The sequence below is a fragment of the Olea europaea genome, chromosome 14 (assembly GCF_002742605.1).
Source record: "Olea europaea var. sylvestris chromosome 14, O_europaea_v1, whole genome shotgun sequence".
NCBI lineage: Eukaryota > Viridiplantae > Streptophyta > Magnoliopsida > Lamiales > Oleaceae > Olea > Olea europaea.
In genome coordinates, this window is record NC_036250.1 from 12,123,558 (window position 1) to 12,134,790 (window position 11,233).

The following is an 11,233-nucleotide window of genomic DNA, read 5'->3' on the forward strand; positions in this document are numbered from 1 at the left end:
AGCTCATTAATTCTTAAGCCTAGTCTCATCTTGTATGAGCATACTGTGCAATTCATTCACATTTCATTTATCCTTTAAGATATTATAGTTCCGATGGAATGGACTATACTCTGGAGGCAAGGAGTTGAAGTTTAGGAGGCAAGGAGTTGAAGATAAACTACACTTGAAAGTTCTCATCTACAGTCATTCCAAGAGTTTTAAGTCTTGCTACAATGTTACTCATTTCAATAATATGCTCATGCATTGTACGTGAAACATCAAATTTCATAGTGGTTAAGATAACCATCAGTATGCCTGTAGGTGACTTGTTAGCTTTTTGAAAACGTTCTTCCACAAACTGTAGGTTAAGATAAACTACGTTTTTTAGTACAAGTTGCTACGGGATTTGCTATGACTTTTTACTATCGTCCGACCGTTACAAAGGCTTTTGCCTCTGTTCAATACATAATGACAGAAGCTAACTTTGGTTGGTTAATCCGATCAGTTCATCGATGGTCCGCAAGTCCCAAAGTGATATACTCTTGCATGGCCGTATATTCTTCGTGCTAATCAACGATAATTACAATATCAGGTAACCCTGTCATATATTTAATCCCGCCCAGATATGTTTGCAAACGAGATAATTGCCTTTTCAACATAGTTGCATCCCTTTTCAGAAGACGGTTGAGTCTTCCTGTTTTTTGTTCCATTCTCAAGTCCCTGAACTTATGAAGTCTCGTTTCTGTAGTGGACCAATTTCTCTTTGTGGTATTCCACCTCTTGCTTGTTTTTGGTCAAAAGATGAAATTCTTAATTATAGTTGGTTGTATTCGCCGATTTTCGCAATAATAGCTTGGACCGCAGCAGGATTAACCGCATTTTATATGTTTTGGATCTATTTACTTACTTTTAAGGGGCATTTAAACGTTCATTTTCAAAATTACAGTGGCAAATAAAATACCCGTCTCTATTCAATATCTCTATGGGGAAAGGGGGTTCCCCACCATTCTGGCCTATTATTGATAGGGATTTTACCGATGCTGAAGGTAGCTTGCTTACCAAGCCACCCACTTGAGAAGCTAGTCGCACCTTCTCAAGCGCCTCTACCATATCCTTAGAAAGTAACAACGGATGACTTCCATTACTAAATGGAAGAACTTTTCATTGTATATTTGATATTCTTTGCTAAGGTCATTTGCGTAAACATTAGACTTAATCTGTTTGACCTTTCCTAAACCTTATGGAAAGACCTTTCATCAACATTGCTTTTACCAGTGAGATCAACAAGTTTCTCAAATTGAGGTGTCAAATCTAAGTCAAGAATACCTTAGTTGAACTGGACTTGTTCACACCAGTGAGAAAAATTGAATCCATTGAACAATGGTGTAGATATAGCATGCAAATGCAAAAAAAGGGGAACGGATAAAACAAAATATAAAATGCTTTACCATTAATGCTTTGAGTTTTGACTTACATACTTAAGTTCAAATTCAAATAACAATAATGTATACCGTAATTCTCTTTCGGGTGATACTACGTTATACTATCATAATAAACATAATAATGCTAATATAATTTCACGTAATTGGTAATCAAATATACTCTAATCAGATACGTACGATATCTTTGGATATACAAAACACATCTAACTGAGTATATTAATTAACCACGATCGTGTTCAAGATTAATAAAATTAGTTGATCAACCTTTGGACGATCCATAATAATTTTATAATCTATGAACGTCAGGATACTCTTGATATCAACAACAATAATATCATCTTAATTTATAAGCATCAAAATATAAAGAGTAATTGATAAATAAATTATGTAATTTAGTGTTCACAATCCCAAAATGTTTGGCCATTTTGATGACTAACAAACAACAAATATAGAACACTAATTATATCATTTATCCTTTTATTTTCCTAGTTATTTTCTTGCTTATTCATTATTGATGATAAATAAACAAGGTTCGAAAAGTAAGTAATTAAGCTAGACATTATCCAGTTTATTCAAAGTCCAAAAGCAAACACTATCATACATTACAAATTATAATTATTTATGCACGTACGATAATTACGAAAAGGAAAACTTCAAACTTGCAAAACTTGGAATTACTGTAAAATTTAGATTTATATGGGAGTGATAAATAATCGGACTTGGTTAAAAGTTGTATTGGGCTGTCAAATAAGTCCCAAAAAAATAATAATTAATTGTATCCTTTTAGATAATTTTTCCATGTTTCCACAGAGAGACCAATTTCAATAGGCATGTGTGGCAGTTAGGTGACGAAAACAACTGACTTCTGTTTATTGACACTAATTAATGCCATCATCACGACACACGGAACTAAATGTACTTACATTTATTATTAGGACCTTGTTGAACTTATAGTAAAAAAAAAAAAAAAACTTACAAAACCTTTACAGACAACTCACAAGTGGAATATGTGGGTGATTTTTTTGACATTTTTTATTACACATAGGGCTCACGCATTGTCTCTATTCTAACAAACTTCTGTGAAGTGAAATTCTGTACATATGGAATTTTCCTTATTATTATCGGTGCTTAAAGGAAAAACATATGGCCAATGACTCACTTTAACAGCAAATTTGTGGTCAAAATATTCAACAGGGAAAAATATAATTCTAGCCCTTGTTTGAGCCTCATTTTTTGGAAAAAAAAAACTTGCATTTTTAAAAAGTGTTTTAACATCATTTTTAATCATACTTTTTAATAAAATAATATTACATATAAATATAAAAACTTTTTCTTATTCTCTAATCACACATTTTACATCAATACGCTATTTAAAAATGTATTTTTATGATAAAAATGAGGCTCAAACAAGGGTTATTTTAGACCTTGATTCATAAATCGATAAGAAAATTAAGGATTAATAGGTGAAAAACAATAATCTTCAAAGGAAAAGATAAGAACTCTGGATTCTGATACGACATGTAAGTAATTAAATTATAATACCTAAATTTTTAGAATTCTACGATTTTTACACATAATTAAATTTATTAAGAAACATATCTTGATCCATATCAATTAATTGAAAGATATGAATCTGTAAAAAAAAAAATAAAAAAATATGTTCTCTCTCTTTTCATCTCTGTAATTGAATATTTTAATTTATGAGTTCCATTCACGTTCATAGGTAAGGAGAGACAGTTTCATGAGCCATAAAAAAATTACCCACTTTTTCCATCAAAGTGAATACTTATAAAAATGCCATTTTCTAATGGACCGATAGGATTTTAGTAATAATAAATCACTTTAATTAATTCATTAATAATATTACTTGGACCATGCAAATTGGTCTCACGATAAAAACATTTACGGAAGTTTGTTTATAAGTTTAATTATAATTATATGAAAATGACCAATAAGTGAGTTGTATTTGTGAATATCATGTAATGTGTGGATAAAAAAATGATTTGATAAATTATAAACAAATTAAAGTATCTGCAAGAGACTCTTTATTTAGAAAGAACATCTTATGCATTATAGAGAGCATTTTATAAATTAGAGAGTCAAAAATTTTTTCACTCTAATAATTTTCTCTATTTTGGCTCCCTTTTTTTTAAATAAATATTTATTGATTCCTACACATACTTTATTTAATATAATTTTTTAGTGACAATCAATTTAATTGTGTTTTGAAAATATTAAGAAGCAGTGTATTGAAATATGTGATTTATTAAATGAAATAATTGTACATTAAAAATAGAAATTGAATTTGACTCTCTAAATTGGAAGAGCAAAATTTACTTTTTATTTTAAAAAGTTATTTGGAAACTTTTTTTGACAATGCTCTCATAAATAAGGTGTCAAACAATGGAGTACCAAAGCAAAACATCATCTTTCACCTTTAGAAACGTTGGAGGCCACGTGTAATTTTGAAAAAAAGCCCTCATTAAAACTCATCAATTTAATTTAAAATATTCTCTTTCCTATTTTCAATTACATAATTTTCAATAAAATAATATTACGCATAAATCGAAAACATTTCATTGTTTTACAACCATCCATTTTTCAAAGAAATACTATTCTCCAATTATAAATCCAAATGATAGGGGGCCAGACGGGGGCTAAATGATTAGAAAATTGAAGCATCATATCACTTTGGGATAATTGCAATTGAGACCCCAAATTTTTCAAAAGTTGCATGCTCTTTCTTAATATTTCATTTGTTACAATCATCACCCCCAAATCTTTCAAAACGTTACGGATGAAGTCTCAATAGATGGATTTCATCCATATTTCTGTTAGTTGATCAAATAATTGGACTTTGACCACATTTTAATCAATTATAAAATGATAAAATGGTAACTTTATATTTTTCACATTAAAAAACTTAAATTAAAAACAACAAAAAAATGAAGAAGAAAATAAAATAAAAATGAAAAATGTATCTTCCTCACTCCCCACCCAACCCCAATGTCTCAATTTATTACTCACATGATAGGAAGGATTTTGGAGAAATTGCAATTGGACAGTGTCCAAGTTAACAAAATGTGAGGGAGAAGAAATAATTTTTTGCTTGGCATAGCAATGTGCGTGTTAAAATTTGATGCAAGCTGTAATTACCCTTACCCCACGCTGTAATTACCCCGATACGGGAGCGAGATATGGGCCCATGCATTTTGAACCTCAACTTGAGGTCTAGCACCGAGCATTCAATCGGCACCCCTATCACCACCATCGTTGTCGGCTCCTTCTTCGAGGCAGGTTGGGGTGGGGATTGGGAGTGAGGAAGAAAACGGTACTTTTTTTCATTTCATTTTATCTTCTTCTCTATTTTTGTTGTTTTTTATTTAAGTTGTTTAATGCGAAAAATATGAAGTTATCATTTTATTATTTTATAATTAATTAAAATGTTGTCAAAGTCTAATTTTTTGGTAACTAATAGAAATATGGACGGAATTCATCTATTGGGGCTTCATTTACAACGTTTTGAAAGGTTTTCGGTGACGGTTGTAACAAATAATATGCTAGGGAAAAGTTTTCAACTTTTTAATAGGTTTGGAGTCTCAACTGCAATTATTCCTATCACTTTTATGGCTTTTTTTTTTCCTTTTCTTTTATAATTTAATTATATGTTATAATTTTTAATTTAATCATCTAACTTATACTTGCATCTCAATTCAATTGCTCATATTATATTTTAAATTAAATTTATCTTATTTTATTTATTTCTATTAGGAATATTGATGGAATTCGTGACTCAATGAATTTCGATACTCAAGTTATGATTTTCATTAATTTTGGTAATAGTTGTAAGTTGAATGGACAAATTAAAATAAGCCCCCGTTTGTTTCCTATTATTCGTCCATTAAAATGAAAAATATGACCGTTAAAATTTACTGCTAGCCACGTAAGCATGTCTATTAACAGATTTCATCTGATGGCTAACAGAGTGAGACGGAACAAAGTTCAGTGGCTAATGGGACACTTGATGAAGTTCGGTGAGTAAATCGTGACATAAGTTAAAGTTTGGTGGCCAATGAAACATTTAACTCACAAATAATACATACAAAGAGAAAAAGCAAACTAGAATTATTTATTTATTTATTTGGATAGGTCACTGGATTTAGAGGTTTATTTTTGTTGGTCACTCAATTTTGATTTATTGATAAGATAAATGTTAGCAATTAAACCACAATATCAAGATCTTTACAATTCTACGATTTTTACCTATAATAAAATTTATTAAGAATATACCTTGATCCACAACAATTATTTGGAAGATATGAATCTGCAGAATAGAAACTACATAAATAAATAAAGTTCACTCTCTGTAATTGAATGTTTTAATTTGATGGATTTCTTTCACGTTTATAGGCAGAAAGAGACAGTTTCATGAGCCATCACTTTTCCATCAAAGTGATTAGTTATAAAACTGTCACTTCTCAATAGGGCAATAGGATTTTAACAATAGTAAACCACTTTGATTGAAATTGTCTTACATTCTCCCACATGGGCCGTGTCATATTACATCGTTATGTGGTCCATAACATAATGCGCCTATGAAAAGCTAAACTCCCTCATATTTTGATCACTTAATATATCATCCTAAAGCAAAGACTTAGAAGAGTTATGACGATTTCACACCATCATTTCGCCATAATTCCTTCCATGTACTATAATATTAGTCTCCACCTCACATGACACATAATGAAAAGTTCAATAATTAAATTACAATAATGTCTTCGAAAAGACTATCCTTGTCAGCATTCATATAATCCATTATGTATATATATACCAACTATTATGACGTGCATAATATTTTTTGTAAAAAATAATACATAAACGAGCTGAAAGTGTCAATTACATAAATTTCATAATGCCAATATCATTTCCAATAATGTTCATTCTCTTGACATGATCATTAAATGTCTTTGGTGGCAATCCTTTCGTTAATGGATCTACAATCATAAGATTTGTGCTAATATACTCGATTGACACATTTTGGTTTTGAATTTCTTCTTTAATGGCAAAGTATTTCAATTCCAATTATTTAGCACTTTTAGAGTACTTGTCGTTCTTTGAAAAGAATATTGCTGTGGAATTGTTACGATAAAGTTTCAATCCCTTGGCAATACTCTCAACAATTCCACACCCTGAAAAAAGTTCCGCGGCCAATTTCCTTGAATTATAGCCTCAAAGCATGCCACAAACTCAGCTTCCATAGTGGAAATAACAATGACTGATTGCTTCACAATTTTTCGTAAATGTAAACCCCTCCATTCAAGGGGAAACAGATTTTTTAGTATCCACACATCCAGCAAAGTTTGAATCTGAATATCCAATGACATATAAGTTATCAGATCTCCTATAAGTGAGCATGTGGTATTTTGTTCCTTGCAAGTATTTTAACAATTTCTTTACACATTTCCAATGATCAAGCCTTGAGTTACTTTGATACCTGACAATATTTCGACAGCAAAACTGATGTTTGACCTGGTGCAAGTTTGAGCATACATTAAGCTCCCAACAAAATATACGTAAAGACTAACTATCATTTGTTTGCGTTCCAATTTGTTCTTAGGATATTGCATGAGACTAAATATGTCTCCTTTTCTGAGTTGGAACGACACTCGCTGAACAATTTTCCATATTAAATCTCTTTAGAACTTTATTGATGTATGCTTTCTGAGACAACCCTAACAATCATTGTATCTTATCTAAGAATATTTTAATTTCATTCACATAGGTTGCCCCTCCCATATCTTTCATTTCAAAGTTCTTAGGAAGAAATCTCTTAGTCTCGTGCAATATATGAAGATCATTAGTAGCTAGCAAGATGTTATCAACATACAAAATAAAAAAATATAAACTTACTCCGACTGACCTTTAGATATATACGTCGATCAACAATGTTTTCATTAAATCAAAAGAAAGTAATGGTATCGTTGGACTTAAGATACCATTGATGGGATGCCTATTTAAGTCCATATATTGATTTTTTAACTTGCACACCATGTGTTCTTTCCTTCAACTGAAAAACTTTCAGATTGATCCATATAAATTTCTTCATCTAAATTTCCATTTAGAAAGATGATTTTCACATTCATTTCATATAGCTCTAAATTATATCGAGCTAATAAAGCAATTATAATTCTGGGTGAGTCTTTTTTGGAGGCTAGTGAAAAAGTTTCCTTATAATCAATGTTGTCTTTCTGGGTGAAATATTTGGAAACAAGTCTTAGCTGTATATCGTTCGATATTGCCATTAGAGTCGCATTTGGTTTTAAAGACCCATTTGCTCCTAACGCTTTTACATGATTCAAGTAATTCGACGAGATCCCAGACTCTATTATGTTCCATGGATTTCAACTCTTCTTTCATGGCATCTATCCACTTATTAGAATTAGCACTCTCAATGGCATGTAAAAATGAAATCGGAATGTCATCAACAATTCCCAAATCAAATTCAGACTCTTACGGGTAAACACATAATCATCGAAAATAGCATGTCTATGTTATTTTTGTGACCTTCTTAACGCTATTTCTTATGGTTCATTTAGTGCAGGTTCATTAGCAGCAACTTCATTGGGAGATGTTTGATCATTTATTTGTTGTTCTAATAAATTGTCACGTCGTTCAACAATTTGAGGAACAACATTAGAAGAAGTTGAGGGTAGAGGAACTTGAACTCTACTTTTTGTATTTTCCACATTTCATGGGTGTAAACTCCCGCTAACTTCGCTACTTTCAATGAATCTAGCATTTCTAGTTTCAAAATTCTAGTACTATGGTTAGGACGATAAAATCAATACCTTTTTAATTTTTCTGGATAACCAGTAAAAATCCACTGATTGTTCTTGAGTCCAATTTCTTTTCGTGTGGATTATAAATTCTTGCTTCTTCTGGGCAACCCCAAACATGTAAGTGCCTTAAACTAGGTTTCCTTTGAGTCCACAATTCAAAATGAGTATTTGAAACTACCTTGCTAAAAATCATATTTTACAAATACATAGTGGTCTTTAATACATACATCCACAAAGAAATGGGTAAAAGAATAATTATTTAATATACACCTAACCATTTCTATTAGAGTACGGTNTTTTCCATCATATCAAACCATCATATTTGACTTTCTATCTTTTGTGTTGGTCCTTTAACGATTATATTTTTCATTCTCATTTTTAAAAAAATGGAAATCAAACGAGCTCTGAATTTCAAGTTGAAATTGACGAATCGACGAAATTGACACCAAAGCTGAGATTAACATAACGTATTTATGTTTATTTCCAATCATTTTCTTCGATTTTGTACCTCCATCTAAAACAAATTGTGAAATAACGAAATAATTTTGAATTTTAGAGTGAAGCCTAACCATTGCTATTTGCGAAAATTCGTTTCTGTTCATCAAACGACATCGTATACCATACCTTCTTCCTTTGCTTGTGCAAAAAGATTTTGGTTCGTCGTATTACTCAGACCTCTCCTCTCTATCAATTCGTTTCAGATTCTCGCACCGGCAAGAGTAATCATAGTGTAATCAGCAAATGGAATCACCAAAGACAATTCCACACGAAATCGGAGGCCTGAGAAACGATCCACTCCGAAATGGACTTCATGGCGTCAAGAGTGATATTATTGGATCTCATCCCCTCGAATCTTCCTACCACTCGGTAATTTAATTCGTTATTTCGATTTATTTATCGATTATGAAGTTCTTGTTGTCTAATATGGTGTGCTTGATTAGGTCAAAGTGACGCAAGAGAATATGAAGAAAAAAATCTTAGCGAATACCTACGGGGCGGCTTTTCCGTTGAAGATGGAGCTCGACCGTCAAATTATTTCCAAGTTTGTGTTTCCTTCTCTCTTATTTTTGTAGTTTTAGATCATTTTTACTGTATTCATTGTGAGCTTTGTCGAATATTGGGGTATTGAACTTAAAGTTACGGTTTAATCTGCAATTTTAGGGTTTCTTTTGGATGTTTTATTTATGTTTACATATTTTGTGGGAAATTTTACTGAAAGTTGGAAGCTTGTCTGGTTTGTTTGTTCGGTTTCTAACAGAAGAATTCAATGGCTTTTGATGTCGGTGATTGAAAAAATTGTTTTGAGGTTAAACATGTTAGAGCTGCAGTTGAATGCCTGTTTAATATCAAAGTGAAAGAATATACTGGGGTTAAAATGCTACCTTATGTTCGTCAGCATGAAATTGAAAGCTCAAGATTAGAATTAGTAATGATTCTGTCTAAACAGATCTTTTTTATGTTACTCACTGTAATTGTTTGACTTCATCTGTTTAGCATGATTGGCAATTGAATGGAAGTTGGAACTGAAGAATACTCTAGAGCCAAATGCTGCACTATTTTCCACTAATAAATAGGAACCTCAGAATTCTAATTAGAAGTCTGTTCATTGTTATTTTAAATTGATTCTTCATAAATTTCCCTTTTGGCCCTCCAATTCTATGTTAACTATTTTAATTATTTTCAGTTTTCACTGTGGATATGCTGAATCTACTCAATTTAGTTCATTAACTTTCTTGAATTCTATTTTTGCCTCAGTTGTCATTATGTTATCTCAGAAGAACTTGATGAACATATTTTATTACAAAAAGTATTAATAGAGGTTGATTTTTGCATCCGCATCTTGCAGCTAACATTTCGTACATAACTGAATCAAGGAAATTTCTATGTAAGATTCGCTTTTCTTGTTGTGATTAGTTTTTCAGTGTTGAATCCCAGGCTTCTTCCAACAATTAAGCTAATATCAGGTACTTGATTGTGAAATGCTGGAAGTAGCGTGTTTTTCAACTCTGATGATTTCATTTTTCTCTTCTTTCCCCCTTATGATAAAATTATATAGCCTTATCATTTTCAATATCTAGAAAGAAGGATGCTCGCAAAAAATGGACATCGCTTTCGTAAGTAGGTCTCTGCAGTTCTGATTATCTTTTGATTCCCACTTTTGCATCTGCTCACAAGTTGTAATAAAGTTTTGCGAAATCGCTGATGTGAGGGTTGTTCACAATGCTACTGCAAAATGCTTGTCCCTCAGTTACAGAAATGATTTTTCTGTTTTGACTTTTTCAGTCAATCACATGATTTTTCAGAGTTATCTTTCACATTGTATTCAAGTTTTTAATACCAATAACGTTCTAAATAGTAGTATTCAATTTGAATTTTTATATTGTGTAAATAATTGTCCTTAAGGCCCTGTTTGAGCCCCATTTTTAAGTCTAAATGCATTTTGGAATAGTATTTGGTTGGAAAATGTGTGGTTAAAAAATAAGGAAAAATTTTGGGTTTGCCTGCAAAATTATTTCATGGGAGAATGTGTGTTTAAAAATGAGTTTTGAAAAAATTAGTTTTTGAAAAAGTGGGGGCCAAACATAGGCTAAATTATGTAAGTAATATGAAACCTTCCAAATAGTAAGTTGATTGACCAAAGAAAGTGAAGTTAATGAATTTTTTGGCCTTTCCCTTTCACTTGGGGAAAAAGAATTTTGTGTGTGAGTTGGGGAAGGGGGTTGCATTGTGGCTATCTTTTAATTTTGGGAATTGCAGCCAAAAAGTTCATACTAAATTAATGGTATGAAAATTTGAATCTCTAAAATTTATTATCTAGACCGAAGAATAATTCTTAGCCCTTGTTTGGCCTCAATTTTAATGAGATTTTGGGGAACAATGTATTTTGGAATGGTGATTTTTTGAAGAATGCGTGGTTAAAAAAGAAAGAAATTTTTTTGGTTTACGTGTAATATTATTTTAATGGAAAATGCG

The 11,233-nt window shown here is 31.4% G+C and overlaps 1 protein-coding gene across 1 annotated transcript in view; it reads left to right on the forward strand.

Annotated features, from left to right (window-relative positions):
• Window positions 1-8,843: 8,843 nt before the first annotated feature.
• LOC111409194 (cyclin-B1-2-like) overlaps window positions 8,844-11,233 on the forward strand; it is a 12,156-nt gene continuing 9,766 nt past the window's right edge. Inside the window, exons 1-2 of the mRNA XM_023039181.1 lie at window positions 8,844-9,127; window positions 9,202-9,302. Of these exons, the coding sequence (XP_022894949.1) occupies window positions 9,002-9,127; window positions 9,202-9,302 (227 nt within the window). The 5' untranslated portion in view covers window positions 8,844-9,001. The remainder of the gene's footprint in view (window positions 9,128-9,201; window positions 9,303-11,233) is intronic.